The sequence below is a fragment of the Meleagris gallopavo genome, chromosome 1 (genome assembly GCF_000146605.3).
Source record: "Meleagris gallopavo isolate NT-WF06-2002-E0010 breed Aviagen turkey brand Nicholas breeding stock chromosome 1, Turkey_5.1, whole genome shotgun sequence".
Classification (NCBI taxonomy): Eukaryota; Metazoa; Chordata; class Aves; order Galliformes; family Phasianidae; genus Meleagris; species Meleagris gallopavo.
Window position 1 is genome coordinate 129,353,325 of NC_015011.2, and position 26,053 is coordinate 129,379,377.

General features: G+C 37.1%; 1 protein-coding gene across 2 annotated transcripts in view; it reads right to left on the minus strand.

The window, feature by feature from the left end:
• MGAT4A (alpha-1,3-mannosyl-glycoprotein 4-beta-N-acetylglucosaminyltransferase A) overlaps positions 1 to 26,053 on the minus strand; it is a 74,194-nt gene that overhangs the window by 22,523 nt on the left and 25,618 nt on the right. The window contains exons 2-8 of one of the 2 annotated variants that reach the window (XM_010727684.3): positions 25,656 to 25,796; positions 22,075 to 22,215; positions 20,426 to 20,559; positions 8,372 to 8,418; positions 7,716 to 7,829; positions 7,034 to 7,109; positions 5,516 to 5,630 (exon numbers count right to left, since the gene is read on the minus strand). In XM_010727684.3, the coding sequence (XP_010725986.1) occupies positions 5,516 to 5,630; positions 7,034 to 7,109; positions 7,716 to 7,829; positions 8,372 to 8,418; positions 20,426 to 20,559; positions 22,075 to 22,215; positions 25,656 to 25,796 (768 nt within the window). Of the gene's footprint in view, positions 1 to 5,515; positions 5,631 to 7,033; positions 7,110 to 7,715; positions 7,830 to 8,371; positions 8,419 to 20,425; positions 20,560 to 22,074; positions 22,216 to 25,628; positions 25,797 to 26,053 lie in introns of both variants that reach the window. The other variant, XM_003203141.4, reaches the window with a different exon arrangement.

The following is a 26,053-nucleotide window of genomic DNA, read 5'->3' on the forward strand; positions in this document are numbered from 1 at the left end:
GTGGAAATGAAGAACTGCAAGCACTCTGCATTATCTCGTTCCTTAAGGTGGATGTTCACTTTTACATAAATGGAAGACAGGATATGGCTGAAGTATCATCCTGAGCCAGTGCTATACTTAAGACTACAAAAATTTTGCCTGAAGTGATGATATTTCTACTGTGAATATGTATGTGTATCACTCAGATTCAGTTACTTTTTCTTTGAGGCTCACCTAGGTAATTCATGGAGGATTATGACAAGGTAGTAAAATAAATCAACCAATAAATAAAAACAAGGAGCTGGGAGTTCAAATCTTTTTAATAGGGATGAAGAATTTCTCTGCTGAAATGGGACTGAGCTGGGCATGTTTTACGCTATTTCAGCACAGATACAGAATTCCAGGTTATTAGCTTACATATTAAGTCACCAGGATGTTTTAAGTGAGAACTTCTAAGTAGTGGTGGCCTTTTTTATGTGTGCTCTAGCACCGTTTGATTATCAGACTCATACATCTGGAGAGTTGCTCTAACAATGTTTAGATCCTGACCTGCAAAATTCGTCATTCTCTCTAAAAGTGGTTAGACACACAGGAGGTCACCTAAAGGGCTCCATTATTTCCAGAAAACACGTCAAACATAGGAACTCTCATTCCATTCCTGCATGACTTGTGTGAAACTGGCAAAGAGAATAGCCAATGACATAACACTCCTTTTGGAATTTGAAATCAGTTTGGAGGAGTCTGAATGTGATTACATCATGATGTAGTACAATACGGAAGTGGCATCTGACATAAGAAGTCCCAGTTGTTTCATCTGTTGGAATGACGCTATGGTCATAAAGGAGACTATTCACAGAGCTGGGTGGAGAATTAAGCGTGCTAAGACATAGTAACAGACCCAACACGGCCAAATCAGAAAACTGTCCCTTACACAAACTTTGAATTTTTATTTTCATAAGGACAAAACATTGACATTATTTGTTAGTGCTTTCTACAACAAGGACCTCAAACAGACATCCCCACTTGAAAGTACTGTGTTACTTAAGTGAGGCTCCCACTAAACAAAGGACAATTACCTCTAAATCAGAACTTTCTTGTTAAAAAAAAAATCTTTAGGTCTTTATTAGTATATCGTTGCTATTTACATACTTCATCGTTATCATATTGTTTAACATTATTTATAGAAGCATTTAAAAAACAGATAGGAAACAATCAAATTATTTGTACAATATTGTATAAAACGTTCATGTGGAATAACAGCTCTTTCAGCTTGTCACACTTCCAACTAAATAGGCTCCTAATTTTCCTGGTGATTCATCTCTGCCTACTGCTTTTGATAACAGAGCAGGAAAAGAGAAAAATACAAGAAACCCTAATCAAAGATCAGCTTAAAAATGTAAGGGCTCATGATTTTTCATATTTTCATATTTTTCATATTTACGGGACTGAAATCACCATTTCTGGATGACACTGGTTGAAATAGTCTGTCAGTCACACCTGCTTCCACAGAAAGATGACCTTTCCATGATGTGTGTTGTAAAGATACACATGCAACCTAGAAAACATCCCCACGTTATTGTTCCAATTGCTGTGGGGGCTGACTGAAGAGACAGCTTATCCTCTTCCAGGGTTATAAGTATATTACTCAATTTGCTCTGGAATCCTTTTCTTCTTCTACTCAAGGACACAGCAATAGCACCACACCATACATATATCACTTTGATCAGCTCATCTTCTAAAGAAGACAATGATTGTAATCTTCAGTTGTCATCCGTGGTGAAAAGACACTCACAGACTGTGCCACTTGAAACCCCAACAATTAAATAACCAGAGAAAAAGACTGAAGAGTAGGCATATACTCTTTTAATCTAATTTAAGTTATCCTAATTTCATCTAAAATAGAACCAGGATATGAACAAGCAGATTATTTACTTCTACGTGGCAAACCTGTGCCCAAAAATACCTTCTTCTAGGCCTGCATTTGCATGCTACTGTTCAACTATGCAGTCCTGACCCCTGATTCAGCGAAGAATCCAGGTACAAGTGTCTTCAAACCCCACTGGCCACTCACTATTATACTCCTGAGCACTGTGGAACAGCACAGGAAAAGCCTTCTCCCCGAGTTCACAATGAGCACTGGAGTCAAAACTAACAAGCAGAATCCTGCTCCTCAAGCCTGAGACACCTACCTGGAGTAATACTGCCTCCCACGAAGGGCAGATACACACATACTGTTTTCTGAAGTGCTGTCATCACCTTCCACACTCAGCATGGCACAGCCCTCCCCCAGCTCTTTGCCTCTCAGTACTACACAACACCTCCTCTATCCGCCATTTCTGTCACCTGCAAAACACTTCTGGCCTCAGAACACCCTTCCTATACCAGCTCAAAACCAGACTTGCTTTACCACAGGCTTTCCCTCCAGAGGTCTTGAAAGCTCTAGAACTCCAACTGCACACAGCTTCTTTTTGGCATGGTAAGCAGTCCAAGACAATCCCTGTTCCACACATCCAACATTTCAGCCCCTCTAAATCCAAACGAGCCAAGCCCTTGTCTAGCTTTTCCTTCATGAGGGTGACAGTAGCAGCCTGGCTTCCCTGGGACACAGACATAGCCCAGGAACAAGCAGAAGCATTTGCTCAAGCCCACACAGCTACAGATGATAAAAATGCTGTGAGCCATGAAGGTGGCATCCAAATCTAGCCTGCAGATTGCCCGTTTGCTGTCCCCAATATGCAGCCAAAAATCATCAAGCTGGAGAGCTAACCAAATATTGGAAGAATCAGAAGGACTGCAAAAGACAACCTAGAGGCTGGTTTCAGACTGCTCTATTAGAGTTTGTGACATCTGACACTATAGCTACAGGACAAGGTATTGTAAATCCTCCGGAAAGCACTTCAGCTTACAAGCAATTGGAAGACAAATTGGTATTTCTCATAAAAGTCTGGCAGGACTTTGCCATGTTATGCTAAGGACTGCAGTGCAGAGCTGAATTTGAAATAGCAGAAGAGACACCTCCTTTCACAGAGCGTCTAGGGAAAGAGCATACATCTCACCCATTATTTATTAGATACTTGACAGCACTTAGGGCTATGCTTTCAGTATCAAAAAAATAAAAATAAATCAAAGAAAGCAACTTCTCCTCAGTGGTGGAGGTGACAGAATTTTATAATCCTGCTGTCAGCCTAAACAGCTGCATTTCCCAATTCTTCATGTACTACTTGCGTAAATTAGATTTTCAGTTCAGAAACACTATGACAAAAACACAGTTTTTCCTAGAAGAATTTGTAAGCTGATCAAGGCTTGTAGTAGAGTGCAATGAATCAGCTACACTAAATCACTAATTGCTAAATCACTAGCAGTTCTGTATTCTATTTTTAGGTATCTACACAAAAATCATCCCAGATTACAACAAACTACTTTTGTCCTTCTCTTTAGCTGTCTGCTTTATGAAATTATCAAGATTCATAAAGAGGTAGCACAGATGAAGGAATTTTTGTTTTTTGTTTGCATATTCACATACAGTATATGGCTACTGTAGATCAGAGAGTTTTAAAGCCAGAAGTATTAGTCACTTTCATGAATACCAACTTTTTTCTCAAAACTTAGAAGTGGGATAAGTAGCTAAACTGGGAAGAAAAAATGTTATTTTGTTGGTAAAAAAAAACAACAAAAAAAAACTACATTAAGATATGTCATAGCTAAATGCATTCAAAATTTTAATCATTTAATCAACAGGATGAAAACAAATATGGTAGAAGGACCAGAACAGGGATACCTGGCAGCAGAAACAACTAATTATAGCCATCTTCAGAGCCCACGTTGCAAATAGACAGTATACAGACACAAGAAAAATAACACAACTTCATATCTTTTCTTTTTTCTTCTTTTTTTTTTTTTTTTATTTTTTTTTCCAACTTTGCACGTGACTTAACCCAATCTCTGCATTAGGTAGTATCTACCTATTCCTCTTAGCTTAGACTCTGCTTCCCCTATAGCAAACACTAAGAATTTAGGGATGAGGAAGAAGATGAGAATACATAAGTATTCTGAAATATATTTTTATGGGATTGGCAGCAGGTCCTAAACTGTTGGGCTTATAGCATTTTGACATCACAGTATTACAAAAATGCAACTTGCCAGTGTTGCTCTCTACTACTCCATCCACATTGCACTGTTTAAGCAAGGTAAATTGTCTCTATAGCCTAGGAACTTCACAGACTTTACATTCAAAGTATATTTAGGCCTGGATCTAAAATTCTAACCCCATCTAAATCCATAATTAGAGTTTACCTGCTTGAAAGTAGAAACAAAGTTTAATCAGAAGCTATTATCCAAGCAAACTCTTCAGCAGCAGAACCACAGAGCTGACAGTTGCAATTTGCTCCTTCTCCCAACAAAAGGGACAAGCTTACTTTTGGCAAAAACTCCAGTAAACTATTTGAATGCTTATTTCTCCACAATAAGCAGCTCCATCTCCTGTTTTTCCCTCCTTGGTTTGCCCAAGGCAAACAAGCAGATTGGTTATGTGGGTAGCAGATAGGAGATGGGAAGACTTCCCTCTGTCCATTTCCTCTCCAGCCCTCCACTGTAGGTTAGACCGGCAAGCAAATGCACAAAGCAATTTTGTAACCTAACAGTATCTTAGGAAATGACTGCTAGTTTCCATTCACTCTGTCAGCCTCTGAATCCCTGAAAATCAGGAAACTATTGCCTCAGCAACGTACCTGATGCTGAGCTGTAAACAGCATAATACAGGAAACTCCACAGCCTGACTTAGTTTTTAATTTTTCCTTGCATATCTCCAGCTTTGTGCTTTTAGTTTCATCATGATACATCACTCAAATAATGAAATACCCTTTCAATGTGCAAAATTCCTTTAAAACTTCTCTTTTCTCGGTGTTTTTTGTTTTTTTTTCTTTCCTGGTAAGTCCAGTATTTCTCAATAAGAACATATTAGCATAAGACAGAAAAAATGACTATACAATGATTTCAGCAGCCTCCGCCAGGAATCCAAGATGCTGCATTAACTTCTCTCACTGTTGTTTACTGCCAGTGACAGACAGCCTCTAAATAATCCTATGAAGGAGGACATTGCCATAACTTCTCCTGGATGGATTAGAAAGGCAAAGATAGAACAGGCTTTGCAACCAAGACAAAATGATGTCTGACGATTTTTGGAAATTTTTCCATCAACACCATTTTGCCTGTTTCAGGCAGAGTTCATTCGTGGGCTTTTTCCCTTTGAACTTCACAGTCTAATTACATTGCAGTTCAAGTGTTCTTATAAATAAAATAATTTCTGGTTATAGAAATGCTCTTACTTCCAACAGTTTGAATTTGACTGTCATGGAAAAGTAGATAAACTAACAAACGCAAACATGAGTTAAACCACAGAATTCTTTAAGAAGCCAAAGAATTTCTAATTCTTGGTCTATTTCCAGTACAAAGATAACTTTGAAGTCAGATCACTATTCATCACACCATCTAAGGATGAATGTGTTCTTTCAAACTTCTAAAATGAACAATTTCTTACCAATGAAACCCAGCTGAGAAAATTCCAGAATCATCCAATCTTCAGAAGCGAGCTGAAGCGCAAAGTTCTTTATTGTGCTGAAGTAATTCTGCTTGACAACAATGTCATCTTCAAGCTAGAAAAAGGGAGCAATGGTATCAACATTCATAAAAAAAAAACAGAAAACCAATAGAAGAAAATACTGCTAGGAAGCAGTGATTTGTAACACATTGCTAACACATACCCATATATTTTTAATGCAAGGATTGCTATAGAGCCTCAGCTGTACAGACAAGAATAAATATTTTAGGGTTCATAGTATAACGGTGGAGAACTAATCCAGAATCCGTCTGTAATAAAATGCCATCAATACATTTCAACATAATGCGGATGTTAAGTAGGTAGCAATAAGTTCACACCACTTTTCTAGCCTCTATCTTCAGAAAAGAACCATTCATGAAATAATTTTAGATCAAGTGACATCATCAGGACATCATATGGAGAACAAATAGAATTTTTGTATTATTTCCATGATGGTGTGGTTATTTACTCACTCCCTTGCACTGAAAGTCTTTCTCAAGAAGCTAAGAGATGCCATCTACAGAGGCAGGATTCGCTTCCCCATTTCCTGACTTTAGCTGTCAAACAGAAGAACAGGTGCATAGTCCAGCTTCGCCCAGACAGCACAACTTTCAAGATGCTGTGCTGCAATCCCTTTATTTCACATTAAGTGCAGGCTGCTGCATAAAGGATACTGCTGCTCCTGTTCTAACTCCTAGAGCATTCACTTTCACCTCTTTATGCTGGCAGTAACATTTGTGTAACTTGCCTAGCTTCAAGCAGGCTGCCAGTACATCACTCCCTGCACAGCTTCCAGGAGTACTGAGTCTCCAACAGCTCTTAAAGAGCAGTCAGCAAAGCTCACTTTGGAAAAACTGCATGAGTGGAGTGTTATACCCAAAGGATACAGTCCCAAAATCCAAATGAAAATCCTAAGCACAGCTACTCACTAGATCTGCAACACTTGTAGGCAAGACTTCTATCTACTTCGAAGCAGGGAGACAAAAAGGAACAATTCTGAGCTAAATTAAACTTAAGATTAATTCATTATCTGTGTTTCTGAAAACCTCTGAAAAAAATGCAGCTATATACAACAGACTCTAGAGATCAAAGTGACACTGCACATGCTTTCAAGAGGAAGAAAAACAGATTTTAGTTCAACTTCTACTCAAGACTTTGCTGGTGTCTTTTGCCTCAACTGCAAGTCATTTGGGGGAAAAAAGAAAAAACAGCAGTTAAGCTGCCTGCATTCCTTCTCTTTTTATGCTAAGCGTCTTAAGATAAAAATCAATCATATGCAGTAAGTTGCTTTCTACTTCAAAGAGTGCCATCCACAAAATACTTCCTCAGATAAAATAACCCACATACTTATTTGGCCCCTAACAATGGAATCACATTAACTCTGCTCTGTAGGTCCTTCTGCTGTGAGCACTGGCCTGATTTTTGGAGATTCATTTAAAACAAAGAACAGAAACTTACCTGGATGTAATAAACTCCCTTTTTCTGTGCGTACATCATAAGAAAACAGTAATCCAAGTTTTGTTTTGTTCTCCATCTGAAAATCAATTACAAACTTAAGTATTATGGAGAAAGTTATTTCAGTACACATTGGCAATGCAAAGTAGATCTCACTATGAAGAATGACACATACTGGTGAAATATTAGGAAAACTGCTTTTGGCATCGTTCCCTCAGGAAATCTGTCTGAAGAAAAAAAAAAGCAATAAAGCCTTCTTGTTATGCTTTAATACAGAAAAAAACTGGTTCAAGTTGCCTCTGGTTCTGTGAAAGCTACCTTACATTTCACTAAAACACATGTCCATTTTAAATAGTAATTCAGTAGCAGCATATGTTGTACATATTCCTACAACATAAGAAGAAAAACAGTAAACAACAAGAGCAAAAATAGTATCTCCATTTTCCTCCCAGAATTTAACACTGAAAATATTCACTGAAGCTTAGCATTAAACTCAGATCACGCACAGAACAGCATGCAGATACAAGGGCACCGAGAAGGACTCAGTGCTCTTTTAGCATCCCCACACTTTTGAGAATTACAGTCAGAAAACATTTAAAGAATCCACTTCCCACATGACGATATATAAACAAGGGAAGTGTGGATGTGGGAGGAGATGAAAAAAGATCTGAAGGAATAAACTCACCTCACTCTCTCTTTTGAGTCTCCAAACGTTTCTTTCAAGTTTGTCAAATCAGGATAGTAAGTTGCAGGAGGGGCTATTACTTCCACCAACCCAGAATTGATCTCTGTAGAAAATCTGTCAGTAAAAACATCATAGAGTCATACAAGCTATTTTGAGTTCTGGTTGTAACAACGACTCATTCAAACAAGGGATGTAAAGTAAGACAGTATATATTGTTTTGCCTAACACCTTCCTTAGAATAGCGTAGCCACTTGATTAATAATCCGAATGCTAATTAGCTTCTAAACACTTGATTTTTTATTCCCTCACTAGAACCTAGCGATTTTCTTCTACAGTTCTCTTTGAACATATGGAATACAAGGCAATAACACAGAAGTAACAAACTCCCATTAACGTTAAGCCAATTAACATCACTTATAGTCCACAAAATCAATTTAAATTCCATTTGTTTTAGATTTAACTGACTGAATAATCACCCCTTAATTTACTGTTTAATACATCTTTTCATTCAAACGTAGAAATCCCCTCCCTAACCAAAAATGTACGACCTCATACTACCATAACACTTCTCAGTATTCATCACAATGTTTCTTAGGAAAAACAACAAGCAAAGTCACCAATAAGCAAAGAAGTTTCTCATTAAAACTGCAACTTACTCTTTTTCCAGGCTTGCAACAACATTGTTAACATAATCAAGATCGGTCTGGAAAAAAAAACCAACAAGAAAAAACAATAAATAAAATACTTAACAGCTTAGCTGCTACACTTTATTAACACAACCATTTGAGGTAGCTGTACTTGACAATAAATTTCACTGTGCAAGACATTTGAGTATTACAATTTCATGAGTGATGAGTTCCTGTGTCCTACATTTAACAGGAGAAGATTTTTTCTTTTTAAGTACATAAAATGGAATGACATGCCTTACCTCTGCTTTTAACAGATAGTTCTAACATAACGTAATGCTTGGGTTTTTTTCAGTTCATGCTCTTAATGACAAAATGATCACACGAGTGTTTGCATAGGAAGAATTTTGTGGTATTGTTATACAATAATAAACCATACAAAACATTACCAAGGGAAGCCTTCTGGGGTACAGGGCATTAAACACATCTATTTCACAAATACATCTCCTAAACTTTTATCAATTTTAAGAAGGAAATTTGCTATCTACAAATCAACGAAGATTCTGGTAGCTTATGAGGATTATGAGCTGCCTTTCAAATGCTGGAAACAAAGGAATACTTCATACTTTCTGATCAATTTGTAATGCAGATTATCATTAAAGGATTATACACACAGAAAATAAATCTCTCCCAAGTATTTCTATAGAAATATAGATCTTTGATCTTCCAAAATTGGAATGTGATTTTTCAGTTGTTATTTCATTTGTATTTTGTTTTTTTTTTTTAAATCCAACATACTGCCTGCCAGTGATGCACAGTTTTTGAAAAAGGACAACAACATCATCTCTTTTTTGTTTCCCCCTCCCAAAAAGCCAGTTGCAAGTACTATATAGAAGAGTTGAAACCATTTGTCATGCTTTCCTTCATAAATACTTCCTTTGTAAGCACCAGTCCTAGTCTTTTACAGGATAGAAGTTCTAACAAGCAGCCAAGATTTCTGCAAACTAAAACTCATCTTGCAACAAGTTCCACTCAAGCAGACTGAGGGCTGGATGGATTCTTATATATTGTTAAGGACTTAACAAGAACACATGGATCATTCATGCATTGTTTATCACAGGAATGTAGTCTAAGATATCACTTAATTTTTTTTACTGTGTTTTTTAATAGCTGCAAATCATTACAGAGATAACTGAATCATCATTATATTTTACTGAAACACTTCATGTGTTTTTCTTTCCTTTTAAATATTAAAAATATTGAAGTATTTGTTTATTCAACAGAGGAAAAAGAAACAATTTAGATTTCAAATTCTGATTATTTAGTCTCATATTAACAAGTCAAATATTTGTTAAACAGTCCATAATGTAACTGTGCAGGAAAAGCTCTTTTTTTAATAGACACCAAAACCACAGTTCATTTCTGTACAGTATTCCAGATATTTAAATAAACGCCAAGTTATATCCTAACTGGAAGCATGTGCTTAGCCAAAAACCTGCACATCAGTTCAACTCTTCTCAAAACAAACAGTTTTTGTCCTGTTTTGTCCTAATGCAGAGGATGGACCATGACCAGCAAAGAAAGTAAATAAGGAATAAGAGTTTTTCCCTTACTTCCACCTATTTTTCTGTGTTTCCCTCACGCACAAGGTTGGTAATTTCCCAGTCAGAGCAGCAATCAAAATAGCTTCACATTTAAGAGAAGTAGCCTGTAGACTTCCAACCACATACTGTAATCTGTGCTACAAACAAAGTCCAGATGGGCTGGTCTAGCTACATTAAACATAAGATAAGGCAAACACTACTGCTCTTTCAGTAAGTAACTCACCTTCTGAATCAACACTTCACCAACACATCAGAATAGTGCAAAAGGAAATACCACTTGTAGAATGAAAAAAGATTGAGATGGAAAGAGTTGATAACATTTTTCATGAGCAAAGCATTACATGGTGAGGTGCTGGCACAGGCTCCCAGAGAGGCTGTGGATGCTCTGTTCCTGGAGGTGTTCAAGGCCAGGTTGGATGGGGCCCTGGGCAGCCTGGTCTAGTATTGAATGTGGAGCTTGGCAGCCCTGCATGCGGCAGGGGAGTTAGAGCTTGATGATCCTTGAGGTCCCTTCCAACACAAGCCATTCTAAGATTCCAAGAAATGCATTAAATATATGCTATATCCTGTGATTATTTCAATACAAGTAATTGCATAATTGCATTTTTATCTATCAACATCACTTGAGACTCAGAACCACAACTTCAACACCAAACCCTTCTTCTCAGAATAAGCAAGCTGCACGCCATCTTTCCACACATGAACTTCCAGAGGCAATGAGCTCCTCTCATTACCCAGCCGAACACTCAGTGGGATCTTTGCCAATGTCCTTCAGCTGAAGTCATGTCCCAGGAAGGTGGCACTTGTAAGTTATTTCACACAACCTCATCAATAAATACGAGAACATGCAATGAATTTGACTAAGCTGTCACAATGCCCAAAGGAAGAGTTAGCTATGCAGAAGACTCTGCAGTGCAGTAATGGAAGGAAATCTGAAATAGATAATTGCTTGAACGTAAGGGTATTTCGACTTTATCAATAAATTTGGCCAGTAAATCAAGAGTGATGGAAAAACCTATTATCGACCAAGTTCTATTCCCCATTTTTGAGAAAGAAGGCTTTTACTGTCTCGTTAGAATAAGACCTGAAGTCCTCTTTCTCAGCCTGCAGGACATGAGAATGCTGCAAATAAGTATGAATAAGTACTATATAAGGAACAATACCCTTGTTTTTTCAGAGTACCTTAACGAAGACAAGATAAATCCAGATTAATGAAAAGGAAAACATCTATGTAAGAAAGTGTAACTGTTCTTCAGACTCCCAAAGAAGATCATCTGATAAATACCAGCTTGCCTTTGGAACAGCTATGAAGAACGTAAATTCTGGCTCATGATATCAGTGCCATTTTCATCTACTGAAAGGAAATGCCACTGGTGATCCCAATCACAGCTGCACAATCTGTAAGATGACAGCAATGAATGCTTATGCCTACTAAATCAGAAGGCATTACCATTCATTAGTAAAACTGTTCAAGTTGAAAATTAAATAATTCTTAGCAGTTTGGAACTTCAGAAAAGGAAGCAGAAATTAACATTTAAAGAACTGTTCTTCTTAAAAATTAAATGTCAAACAGCAAAAGGCCATAGCCTAAGAGTTAATATTGCCAGTGAATGATGAAGCCTCAAAAACAAATTTGTCTTGTTAGGTAGACTTCTGGGGTCTAATGAAAGGCATAAACAGGATCTGTTGTTTCAATATAAGCAGTTGAAAACTCTCCTGTCCTTTCTTTCTAGTCACATGAAATTATTGATCCCAGTGGAAGCAGGAATACATGGAGCGACACACTCTCCTTTTTTCTTTTGTACTAGATCCAGACCAAAGATTCATTCAGGTCAGCATCTTCCTTCCAGCAGCAACAGCCTTGAATAAATACATAGAAAAGAGTACAAACAGGACAAGAAAACACAGTACTCCCCCTTCCAGTGATCAGCCACACTATCTGCTTTCAATTCAAGTTACTTCCTGAGATAGATATGATTGTGTGTGTGTGTGTGTGTGTGTGTGTGTGTGTGTGTATACTTCTTAGTAAACTCCTTTTTCCATCTACCACACCAGTATCTCCTTGAGCCTCTCTAAACTTTCAGCAGGAAAGGAAGATTTTGGCTTATGAAATCTATGGCATTTCATCAGTGTCTGAACATGGCAACATCTAAGGTTCAAGTCCATATATCAACTATTTTGATGACAGACACAAAAACACAGTGAACAGCAATGAACAAAAGTTCAATCTTTTTTATTGATTTGACAAGTATGCACGCACATAGCAAATCAGTAGAATATATTAGCTAGCAGACAAAACAAGAGGTTAGAATGCCTGTTTATCATCAGATGGCTTAGGTTGGAAGGTACCTTTAAGATCATCCAGTTCCAAGCACCCCACTGAGGGCAGGGTTAGCATCCACCAGACCAGGACTCCATCCAACTGACTAAAAGCTAGCCAACTTGTTAGAAAGATCTTTAGTTTTAAGAAGTAACACTTTCATGCTGTTAAATCCTACCTACTTCATACCTTCAAGAATACAGAAGGTGAAGTGCTTCTCAAAATGTAAAGAAAACCATAGCAGTTTAGGACAAAGCTCCATCTGGATCAAAAGCTCATGTGCTACCTTAACCAGCAGCAGCTATTTAGAAAAAATAAGTAATACAAGTAGTAAGTGCAAGAACAAACTTTTCTACCTCCCAGTTCTAAGTACTCATCAATTTATAATACCTAGTCCTAAGGGTGTCCATTAGATTCAATAGCTCCTTCTGGATCTTCTCGGCTCCTTTCAGAACCAATTTACTCACTTGTATTTCATCATATTCATTAGCAGCAAGGTTCATAGTCTAGCTATGCACTCACTTGAAATACTGTCTTGATTTTAGATTTTGCCTCTTAATTTCATATAGAGGCATCCAGATTGCATCGGTATCACCGCAACATTAGAATCAGTTCCAATCCTCACACATAAGACCTGAACAAACAAAGACAGTAAGTATAAACGGGACTGGAGTTCAGTTGATACAGAAGCAGAGCAAGTGCAGAAATACCCTGCACCAAGCCCATACACTAAACAAGACACAGTACAGCTAGAAGAAACAAAAATAGCCTTGAAGTTCAAACATCTATACTGCATTGTAAAGCACAGCATCCCTGTCCCCTACTTTATTTTCTTCTGTTGACAACCAATGTCAACACTTGGCTAGTTAACAGTTCATTTTAATATTAAATTCTCCAAGGGATGAAAAAATAAATCTTAACAAAAAGTAGAACACGAGGGAATGGTAGGATACCACGCACCAGCAACTGAGAAGCCTGATCTAGAGGAAGGTGCCATGGCAGGGGGGTTAGAACTACACAATTTTAAGGTCTCTTCCAACTCAAATCATTCTGCAGTTCTTTCCAATTCTATGATTCTCTTCTTCTGGATGGATGACTTACCAAGCTTAACTTTTTTTTTCCCCCCCAAGCTGTAATTTTCAAGATGCACACTGGAATACTATGTAAAATGCACAGATTCATAGTAGATTACTCTGCTTTGAGCAGAGGTCCTTTCAATCTCAGTGATTCTGTGAGTATCAGATCTTGCCTCATCAGACCAAACATCTGCTTGGATTTAATTTCTATTTTGGTAGCCAATAAGAGTCGGTTTTAGGAAGGGAAGTGCAAAGAGAAGCAAAGATGACAACAAAATTTCAAAGATTTATTTATAAGTCACTGGGAAATGAAGTTAAGCTACCAATCCTACAAATTCAAGAAGAGAAACTTCAGGGAACACTGGGAAGATTTCATATATCAGCTGTACTGCATACTCTAAATAATATGGTTTCTCTCACCCATCAGATTGCCCAGATTTTAGTTTTTACATGACATCTAGCAGAAGTCAGCCTGAACTTATCCAAGAGCACTTTTTCCCTTGAAAAAGAAAACATATTCTCTGGGAAACAACCGTGCTAATCTGCAAAAAGTGCTAATCTCATTGTTTATTCATTACAACAATTTCATTTGAACTTTCATCATGCTTGTAGAACATGGGCGGAATAATTTAAGTGTATTTTAAATAATTACGAGCAATGCAAAATTTAACAGCCTCCAGAAAAGGCAAAGTAAACCTATGTTTGACTTGAAATGTTGAAAGCACACATGAATACAATTACCCATACTCAAAGCCTTAAAATTCACATAGGAAAAAAAATCACTTGCTAAAATGGCACTTAGACAAATTTTTAGAGATTCATGTGGTGAAAAGGCCCTCAGGATTAGAAGTAAAGCAGAGGTTTCTAATGGTTGCAACAGTGTAAATACAAAAACAAAGCCTGTGGAAAAAGGTATTATTATCTGTTAAAGTTCAAGCAATACACGTGAAAAAGATAATTTTCAAGAATGCAGTGTCTGCTTTCAGATCTTAAGCAGCAATTTCAAGTTAAACACAGGAAACATGAAAACAAGGTATAGATCAAAAGGGGAAAAAATGTGATGTCATAAAATAGGCTGCTAATGTTACATAAACAAAAAGGAGCCTCTAGGTCCTACACAAGCTAATGACTTTAGCCTTCCCTTACTCAGAGCCCTCATCCTAACACAGGTAAGAAACATCTTTTTCCCTCCAGCTGCTTCAGCATTAAACTCAATGCAGTTGAGGACAAGATTTCACAACGCAAAGCCTTGGCAGCAGTGTCAGAAATACAAGTTAATTCTTGTATCAGTCCACTGTCGTTTGTCCCTACCCTTGCACCCTGCATGTCAGCTCCTCAACCACGAAGGCACGTGTCCCTACAGGTTGTGCTGTCAATTGCAGCACCACAGAGAACAAGTTTAGCTCCTAAGAAGGTCAGTCAGAAAAAAAACAACAAACAGACACACACACACACAACTTAAAAGAAAAAAAATCAAGGGACTAATCAAAACAGCACATTTAGACAGAAATAATGTTAGCACCACATAGCCTTCAACTAGCTTTGTATATATTACAGACGAAGCCTAGTTTGTAGAGTCTGAAAGAAAGCAGAGTACTTGGCCTGAAAACCTGGGGAAAATTCTTTGTGCGCTCGGGTGAGCCTGTAAATCGTGGAAAAAGTCTAGATGGTCTGTTTTTCCAGACCAAGATAGGTAGCAGTTGTGTACAGCCAAAAGCACGCTTCAGTGCAGTGTTCCTTACGTAGAGGACAGATTGATTCTCTCCTCACTGCCTCTAAGTCAAAGCAGACCACCGTAGTAAAACTTGAGAACGCCATCCAAAACTCATTGAAATCACCTACTACAATGCCTCTGAAATAAACTTATTACAGTTACCTTTCATCTCACAAACATTTTAGATACTACTGGAAAGTTTAGAGACAACTCTGCTCTATTAACAGTGATTTCCCCAATGAGAAAGATCAGATTGTTACTGTGACTCTAGTGCATCTAAAAAGTATCTTACAAAGAGAAGCATTTCACGTCTAGAGCTTGAGAAAAGAGCGGTCTTGAAATTCACCATTCTGCTGAGACACTACATTTATCTCAGGTCCATGGCAGGTTTCAAACTCCTGTCAAGAATCTTTTTTGAGAGCTAAGATCGTATCACTGGTTTAATGCCATATAAAGTTTTGCTAGCCATTATTATGAAAAGAGGAATGTAAATCCCTGATGGTGATGGTGCCCAGTATCAGCAGTCCACATTTTCTAGGTGCCAAAGAAGCTGAGATTACAATAGCAGCTTAAATAAATACCTCAAATTCTAATTGGTAGCCTGAGCTACCCCTCTAGATATAAGAGCTAGCTTTATAAGTAGCAACTGTGTTCATCCTGAGCAGAGTTTTGAATTAAATGTCCAAAACAAAGACTATATTTAATATTACCTGGTGAACATCATATAAATTTAGCGCAACAGCCTTCACTTTTATTTAATATATACACATTCATACATATGTATATGCGTGTAAAGTGTGTGCTTATGCCAACATCCAACTCAAGATGTGTGATTAAATCATCTGAGAACTTGGAACACAATTCTTCAGCACAGCTTTCACGTTTTCGATGATTAACAGAAAGAATGAAACGTCTCTGTAGCCAGGACAATATAAATGTGTCTGGGCTGAGAGCAAGAGACAAAATACACTTTTTTTTTTTAAACCTATCAAGAGATATATCAAAGACATCTCTGATTCCAGCCCACAGCTAGAAAAGGCAAAAATAAGGCCTGCCTATTTTTCTGGAGAAGTTTTCCATTTTGCATTCTGATGTCACTACTTCCAAATCAGTTTTTGCAGTGTTTGGCCCAGTGTGTGCATTCAGTGCTTAATTCGCTAAGGCTTTTCTCATACCAGTGCACAAGCGGTGTGGTTTAACCCTGGCACGCAGCCCAGCACCACACAACTGCTCACCTACCCTTCCCACAATGGGATTTGGGAAAGAAACAGAAAGGTAATAGTGAAAAAAGTGAAAAAAGAAAGGTTGAGATAAAGATGGTTTACTAGGTAAAGCAAAAGCTGTGAAAATGAATTAATTCACTACTATTTATCAGCAGGCAGATGTTTAGCTACTTTCAGGAAAACCAGGCTCATTACACATTATAATTCTGTGGGAAGACAAGCACTCTAGCTCTGGATGTGTCTCCTCCTGCAGGTTCATTCTCCCAGCTTTTAGTGCTGAGTATGTCCCCATATGGTACGGGATATCCCTTCAGACTGTCTGGATCAGCTGTCCTGGCTGTGGCTGGCTCCCAGTTCCTTGCTCTCCTTGCTGGCAGGGCAGCACAGAAGAAATTTTTGCCTCTGCACGCCACTGCTCAATGACAACTGAAACATCAGTGTGCTTCCATCACCACTATTTTCATCACAGATCCAAAACAGAGCACCACACAAACCCCTGCAAAGGAAACAGGGGTCTGTGCCAGCCAAAACCATGACAACAGGACAGTACTTTGGTGGGTGCTTGCATTGGCCTAACCCAGCCACTAGACAAACCTTGCAAAAAAATAAAAAAATAAAAAAAATTTGCAAGATTCTCCACAGGAGGAAGATAGAGAAAACACCACTGAAGATTAACAACTTTTAATTTAGAAGCCACTGTTCACATAAACAGCTGACAGGGTAACAACAGAAGATGTTTAAAGTTCAAATGTTTCTACCCTAAGTGAGTTGTTTACATAAGAAAGAACAGAGCAAGACTAGAATAACTGATATGTAAGAAAGGGAAGCGTACAGACTGGTGCTCCAACAGTAAGTGGCTGGACAATGGCCCTACAATTCTGTGATTCTGTGACAATCACTGCCCAATCAGACCTAATCAGTAGCACACGACATTAGCAAACTACTTCTGCATGGCTACCTCTTCTGATTTCTGAAATGATTTGCGGTTTTTGGTTTTTTGGTTTTTTTTTTTTACATTCTTGGTGAAATTAAGGGCTTCTTGTCTTTCCAATATACATTGATTACTGCTTGTAAAAAAGATTGTGCTGAGCACAGTCACTGATTAATCAAGCAGACTGGCAATCATTTGTGATATATTTAGAGTGAGTCTAAGACATTTTCATTAAATGGGACCTTCCAACAATTATTTATTTATTTATTTTAAATCTTGTTTGGATAGCACAGAAGTATTTTAATCTCTCTCATATTCAGACATGTATGCTACTGTTGTTCCACTCTGATGCGGATATTTCAAAACCAACTTTCTCTTGTTATTTGCAATCCTTACGAAATAAAAATGCTAGGCAGTCACTTTAATTTGATGCTCATAGATACTTTAAACCCAGAGCCTACAGCTTAGTCAAAAAACAAGTTTTCATACAAAGCAAGTTAATGAGATACGAATCGTTTCTTTCAAATCATCTCAACATGCTGCACAGTTAAGACGAAGAAAAAGATTTTAAGTGAAGATGTACAAGGAATTGTTCCTGCTTATCAGTCATTCTAATGAATCCCTGCAATTATTCTGCAATAAAATTATTTTAACAAACTGGAGAACATAGACGTATGTCAGTTACTGGGACACTTGCACAGCTTTCTGACAAGCAATTCTAGTAATTATTTAAATTGGTGATTAGATATCACGTCAACCGAGATATTTTAGAATTCCTTGAACTTTCAAGTATGGAAATTTACTGTGTATAATCACATTACTGAGAAATATCCATACAGTAAATTAATATGCAGATGTCTTTATTTAGCAACCATAATGAGCCTATATTTACTAGCTCATCTGTTTACACTGCTCATGCTGTTTGCAGAAGGTCATTAGCTGTAACTTTCAATTTGTTTTCCACGAAAAAAAGTCAAATTTATAAGAAAGAAGTGAGATAGAACTGTTGAAAGAAAGAAATGAAGCATTAAAAGAAGTTTCTTAGGGTGCTTAGCACCAAAGAGATTACAGCTTATAGCTATGTCTCTCAGCAATGCTTATTAACACCTTCAATTCAACTTCTCAAATTGAATCAGCAAGAGATTGTACAAGCCTTTCAAAATACTACTCTTCATAACAGTTCTTTTGTAGAAGTATTTTTGTAAAGTCTAACTTTTCCTTGTTGTTGGCACAAGCTACGGAGAAAGCAGATAGTAGTTCTAAACTTTTGAATAAGATTATATCACATCATGACCATTTCTCACAGTCCTCAAACTGCACAAACGTTTAACAGAGGCCATACCGTCCTTCAGAAGCTTGTGCCACCATCTTGCACCGCTGGCAGAAGTTCAAATGTACTTCAAGTAGCCTTCCTTAACGCACACGTGTTAGTGCTGGCAATGGTCTAACATTTTAGCCTAGGAAACCCCACAGTCAAAGCTACGTTGAAAGCAAAAGCACTTAATTTTGTTTAAGTACAAATAGAAGTCAAGGGGAACAGGCTTCAGATAGCCAGAGAAAACGCTTATTAAACCTATATATTCCATCTTGCAGAAAGAAGCTGAGAAATACAGCAAAATCCAGAAAAAAAACAGCACATTACAGTTAAAGATGAAGTACCTACTGTATCGTATTATTCATCGAGTTTCCTGTAGCAACTACAGAACAGACTGGAAGACATTGAACATTAAGAAATATAAAACAGGGATGGGAATAGTAAAATAGGTGAGAAAACTGAATGAAGAAAAGAAAATCTAAGGAGGTTATGGTGGGATAAGAATTCAAACCTAGGCTTCTCAAATTTTCCCAGACATTCATGGCTTGCTGTGTGCCCATGGCAGACAGGAGGTTAAGCAAATCCTGCTCCCCTCAAGCAGCAAAATCCCTAACATACAGTGGCTCCCACTCAACTGTTTGTGTAAAACACAATTCTCCTTGTGCTGAAAAGCAACAGCTCCCATTTTAAAATGCTGAGTTTCTTCAGGCCACTTAAATATTATTTAATTCCCAAAAGAATTAATTCCCAAGAGAAAAAAAATTAAAAAAAAACTCAAAGGAATAAAGTTATTTAACTATGGATAATCCAGGCATACCAGCACAACTTGTCTAAGGTAACACGAGAAACTTGTGTAGTTGTGGACAGGGGTGTGGATTCTCTTTGCTCCTATTCTAAGATTTGTAGAAGGCCAAGAATCCAGTGATATCATATGGTCTACACAGCTCAGATCTCCTTAAGTAAACAAAAAGAAAATTTTAAACCTTAAAAAGAAGCCACGCTAAAAGGCAATAAAACTATTCCTTCACTAATCTGATGGGAAAACTCAGCGTTTCAGTAATTCAGAATGAATTCTGATCTCCTGATACTCTTAATCAACAGATTTTTTAACAATATTTCCTTGGAGAAAAGCAGCATAGGCACTGGCTCACAGGATTAAAATGATTTTCACAGTTATATCTAGTAGACTCAAGTTTTCATCTGTGGGACTCAAAACACTGATTCAGCAGAGCAATATACAGTTAGATGGATGAAGATCAAACATTCCCAAGTTCCAAATGAGACTCTTGAAAGAAAATATATACATCAAAATAATTATATGCAGTTCTCAGTATCCAGCAAAATTATTCCTGAAAGCTGTCTATCATTTTCCTTAAGATTTCAGCTAAATCAGAGCCAAACTGAGCAGACTATCCAACTGAATATTGTTTGAACTAGTTCATCAAAAAGGTCCAGACAATGTCCAGAATGGCCAGAAAATACAATTAGCAATCGTCTGCATGTAACTTCTCCAGCTGTAGCATCAATCTAAGGAAGGACTAAACGTGAGCATGAAGAGAAAGGAAAGTAAACTCCCTTCTGTACCACAGACTCAGTCATTATGTTGATATCAAAGGAATAAGATTATGAGCACATCTCAGTTACTACGTATAAACAAAAGAAGACATGCAAAATAAGCAGTCCAATGAATCCATGACCACTATCCCTCCATAAACAGAAAAAGGCTGGGCTCTTTGTGATCTTTCATCTCAGAAACACAAGATCTTTCCTTCCATAAAAAGGAGATAGAGGCACAGTCATCTGTTTATGTTCCAAAGAAAAAGGAGAGCTTCACTTCCTGAAAGGAGTAGCACGTGTTTAAAGACAGGTTAGAAGCTGTATAAAAATATTTCTAGTGTTACCTCTCCTATAAAGACGACCATAACACAATCCAGTTTTTCTTCAGGGGACAACTTATCAATAAGGGAGTGGAGAGTTTCTGTAAGGTAAGACTTGACTTTTCTTTTCACTGTAGGTATTCCCATTACAATGGAAACTGAAATCAAACAAAACAGAAATGTACTTTCAGTAATTTCATACACAAGAACAAAATCAAAAAGTTAATTTTTTAATAAAGCATAACTTAAGAAATGCAAGGAGTTAAAAGACTGAGAAATCATAATTAAAAACAGTCTTTAACATATACCACTGATCAACAGGAATGTGATTAACAATCATCACAAATGCTCAGAAAAAACACTGCAAGGAAAAAAAAACAACCCCACACAATTCTAGATATGTCAGGCTACCACACAGGTAGTAATCAACAATCGCTGTATTAATCAGGTAAGGCTGCACTAAGAGTTAAAGAACAACTAACCTCTCTAACTTGATTTTCCTGTTGGAATAGCCTTTTTTTTTTCTTTTTTCTTTTTTTTTTTTTTACAACTCAAGTATTTAACTCCTCAGAAGTCTTATAAAACGGCTCTGCTGATTTTGGCATTGATCAGGAGAGGGGAAGACAGGAAAATTAATTTAACTCAATTTTCTCCCTCTTTTTAATTAAATAAACCTGACTCCAATTTCTGTTTTGTAATTTCAGACTTCTGTCATATATTCCCAACAGGATATAACACAGGTTTCTCTTAGAATAATAAAGAACAAGAACATTTGCCTTCCCAGATAACAACATTGAAACAAATGGTGTTTACAGTCAGAAAAATAACTGTGGCTTGAGCTCAGACATCTGACACGCAAGCATGCCTTAATGTTAAAAGAAGCAGCGATGAAATTCATTGCAGTAATGAAAAAAAAATACAGGCCAGGAGTAACTAATATTTCTTTCAAAAGCAAGGATAGTAAGGTTTAGATAAAAGATGGTCTGTGGGATAAAACATGAGCCCTTCAAATCAGATGACACACAGAGAAGTAAGGATCCACCAGTGGGACACTCACGCTTGGAGACAAACAATACTGTGAGATTCATCAGCTTGGTTGGGCTTTACCCTACTTACTTTCTAGAGCTCCTAGAGTGGGATTGAGTGGAGGTATCCCAATGACCAGTATTTAGAATTTGTGAGGATTAAAAAGAAAAGGGGATCAACAGTACTGCAACACAATATTGCTTTTTTCCCTCCAACCAGTCCACATTTTATGGATGCAATTATCATAGTGTGTCCAACACTGAGTTATAACCAACACTAAAATAATTATATCCATCTTTTGGTTGCCACACATATGGAAAAGATGAGAAGATATGCCCAGCAGCAGATCAGAAACTGTAATATTCTTGTTTCCTTCTCTTTTACTTAGTAACAAAAACTCATCCAAACTAAATGCTTTTTAAAGTGTACCTTAACATGGGAAAAGGCATGACTGATATTACGCAGAAAAGACCAAAGCTGAAGCCAAACTCCTTTCATCATGGATTCAGCATGAATTCTAAGAGATATCAATACGACACAAGTTAAATGAGCTGTCCTTGATCTACTAAGTAATGCAGTAAATTGTACTACAAGAACTACAAAGTCCTCCAGACACAAAACATAAAATAAACATTTTATCAGCATACCTCCTGTCCTTCCAAGGCCAATCTGCACAGAAGGTTGAAGGCTTCCTTCATTTTTCAACAAATGAGGCAAATGGTAATAAATATTTGGCACTTGAAGTGATTTTTTACTTGTTAGTTCTTTTAGTAGTTTCAGCGTCTCATCTGCAAACACACAAAATCAGTAACAAGGAAAAAAGAGCATTAAAAAACTTTACGCAGTGGTAAATCATAAAATTCCCAACTTGATCCTAACTAAAAAAAAGAAAAACAGAACAACGATGCATTTTACTGAGGCACTGTATCTCACATAAAATAAATTCTTTTCTTGTTTTAATTTTTAAAATAAACAATGGTCAAGATTATTTTCCTCCCTAACTTTGTAACAGATACATTCAATACTTAATTGATCACATAACATTTACAGTGTATAATAACAGAAGAATGCTCCATTTATTTAGCTTGTTTTTGTGGGGTTTTCTCCCCATTGGATCAAAATGGAAAAAAATTTACCTAGTTTTTACTTGCAGTTACCAAAATCAACACAATGCAGTAATGCTACTACAAATGAATAATTCTTTAAAAACTATATTTTCAAAACGTATTGAATAGATTTTATACAGATAGATAAGAAGAGTATTAAATATATAATTAAGATTTTGAGTATTTTTGGAGTAAAATAAATGCTAGCATGAATTTACTTTAGCACATTAGACATTTTAAAACATGTCTGTCTAATCTCGTGGCTTGCCTCGGCTGCATTTAGCAAAAAGACATCGTCCTGGGGCACATATAAGATATACAATATAGTTCATGTATATAGTACAAAACTTCCTTTTCTTTTTTAATATTATAATTAAAAAAAAAAGCAACAAAACCCTAAAATTAGTGAGATAGTTGACCTTGTTTCTGTGAACCTAATGCATCAAGGTCTGGCTCAATAGCACAAACACTAATCAAGCACATCACAAAACTAATTAAAAAGCACATCACAAGTTACTTTATACTTTTGCAAGATGCCAAAAACTAAAAAATGTCAGCACTGCACTGGGTATTTCCTCTGTAGTGAATGTGTTAACTCATTAAATTACTTCAGTCAATAACGCAAACCTCAGTTTAATTAAAGGAAAAAACTTGTATGTCTACTTAATAACAAAAAACACATCTTCACAGGCATGCACACATTGCAGGCGGGTTGAAATATTACTATCAATCAGTGATCCCTGCATTTTACTCAGCAAGAGGCACAAGCACACGTAATATAAATGGGTTTTGGTTCGATTGAGTGTGTGTAGTGGGCAATGAGAGGCAGAGTTAGCACTGCACCGTGCCCTCCCCTCCACAGCATTCAGTCATCACCTGTGCAGTCTCTGCTCGAGATACATGCAATCAACTCATGAAAAATTTCACTAAAAGTCACATCGTAATGTTAAAAGTGTACGACCTTGTGGGGTCACATCACTAGCTGTCCAGGGCCACGTGTGTCCCACAGGCCATGGTTTGGAAATGCCTGATTTACAGTATTTCTTGCTCCTTCTAGAGTACGCTGCCTCTCAGTATGTCCAGGTGGTCGTCACAAAGCTGTCAAGTACAGTTTTCCCTGCTGTGTTGTGTGTTAATTTTTTTACATCACGTGTGAAAACAAGTGTCATTCCAAGCAAGCGCTACGACAGCACATGGACCTTTGCAAGCTTATAAGCCCTACAATATCAAGTTGTCAGAAACTGGAGACAAGGTTCGCAAGAAAATCTGAGTTGTGCTGGAATGCTTAAAGTAATTCCATCAATGTCACTACTCTCAGATTCTGAGCATAACTTCAAACCAGAAGGTCTGGACGTTGATTAATTTTCGGTTTGGTGGGCTGTTTTGTTCTTCTGGCTTTTGGGGGGGTTGGTTTTGTAGGGAGAGTATGAGACTAAATCCCTGACGTCTTATAAGCTTGAAAATGCCTTTGCAAATAGATATCTTCAGCAGAGATGCTACTTTTGATAGATTGCAATAAAAATAAGTTTCACGTTTTCTGCTATCATTTCTTTTCACTTCAACTGCAAAAAAACTGGACTAAAAATTTCCTCAAAATGTGACAGCTTTTTGTATGAATGAGTAAGAATTTATAGAAAGTAATCTGAAATTGTTCCAAATTCTAAGACAGCAAACAGTATGAAGTATATGTGTACTTAAGTACATTAAACTTAGTAGCATCTATCTAATCCTACATTGTGAGAACAAAAGCTCAGGAATTCAGACATCAGCTGACTTAAAATCATGGTTCCACATGGGGAAAAATACAACAACAACAACAAAAAACAAACCACTGGATGCTAAGATGCTCCACAGGCAGTTGGGATCCAGAGATAAAACATTAAAAACATGTATCAGTAACTTCAGTTGCATCAGAAAAGAATAATGCTCTACACTGCTACTGACTCATTTTTAGAAATAAATTAATCACAAATCCAATATTAACTGTATATGACTTCCTCTATAGTTGTTAACAAAAAAAGGATACTCATGTAACAGGAAGACAAGACTCACAAGACAAGTCCATACTGTTTCTGGAGACCCAGGGAACTACAAAGGTTCAGGCATACAGTGTATAAGCAATTCTTGCCAATATCAGAACAAAGTCTGATATTATTATAACCACTGTATAATTATAATTCTAAAAATTAAAAAAACAAACAAACAAAACTATAGAAACTGGTAAGCCATAGCACAAATGCAACTAGGTAACAGATTTAAAATCCTTTATCCAGTGCTTTGATTTGCAAAAAAAAAATCTTAGGGTTTTTTTCCTCCTCATTAGGCCAGTACAAGTGACATTTGTGCATCAAAATCAAGAAATCAAACCTCTGCCCAGAAAAACTTATATTTGCTATTCACTTTCAACCTAAAAAAAAAAATAATCAGAGAAAGTAAAGCAATTATGACAGGATTTTAAAAGGTACCTTCAGTAATCTGAGTAGCATGAAGGTGCTCCCTTACATTGCCAAACACAGCTCTTAGTAAAGTCTTGAGCATCAGATTCAGAAATGGATTTAGAAAATATGCAAGACTCTACCAGTTTATTTAATCACTTGTTGATTAAAAGGTACATTCTGCAAATCACAACCAATACTTCAGACAGCCTATATGCTTTTTTAAATAACCCAGCAGATTTTTAAACTTATTTTAATTGCTTCAAGCTCATCCTTTTCTTAGAGTGCTCGCTCATCTTTCCCCTTAAGTTCTATTTAAAAAGTGAGGTGAGTTGTTGTCAAAATATTCCAAACTATGTATGGCATATGTATTCAGTCCCAAAAGTCCTTAGAATGAACAGTGGCTGGCTTGTTAGGAATAGAAATTGAAAAAAAAACAAACAAAAAAAACCAAACAAAACAAAAACAAAAACAAAAACAAAAACAAAACAAACAAACAAAAAAAAAACACCAGCCAGCAGATACAATTCATTTCATAGATTCGTTACTCATACTGATGAACGGTTTCACTCAGCTTTCTTGGTATTAATTACTTACTCTACAGTAACAAAGATGTTCATAGTCCAGAGTTATAAAAAATAGCTCAATCACATTATGTACCTGAAAAATTATTCAGTGCATTCTTACTTCCATTCGTTTCTGCTACAGCACGCCTGAATTGCTCCAAGATAGCATTCAGCTCAGAAGAGCGTTGCAGAGTCCGATGCTCAGCGATACGAAGACGTTCCTTCAAAGCGTGAAATTCCCGTTGATATGCAATCAACTTTTCTAGAGAGAAAAAAGATGATGCTGGTTATTTTGGGCAACAAATACCTACAGAGAGTTCTAACAAGGAATAGAGGCTGTTCAGCATCTGAAACAGAGCCACCAAGGACACAGCCCAGCACAATACCATCCAAGTACTTACACAAGATACAGAGGGAAGAGTGAGCAACAGCAGACAAGGATGCCAAGCCAGCACCAAGGGGCATATGCTCCTCACCACAGCCTCCACTACTCAGTATCATCATCATAAGACAACTCTG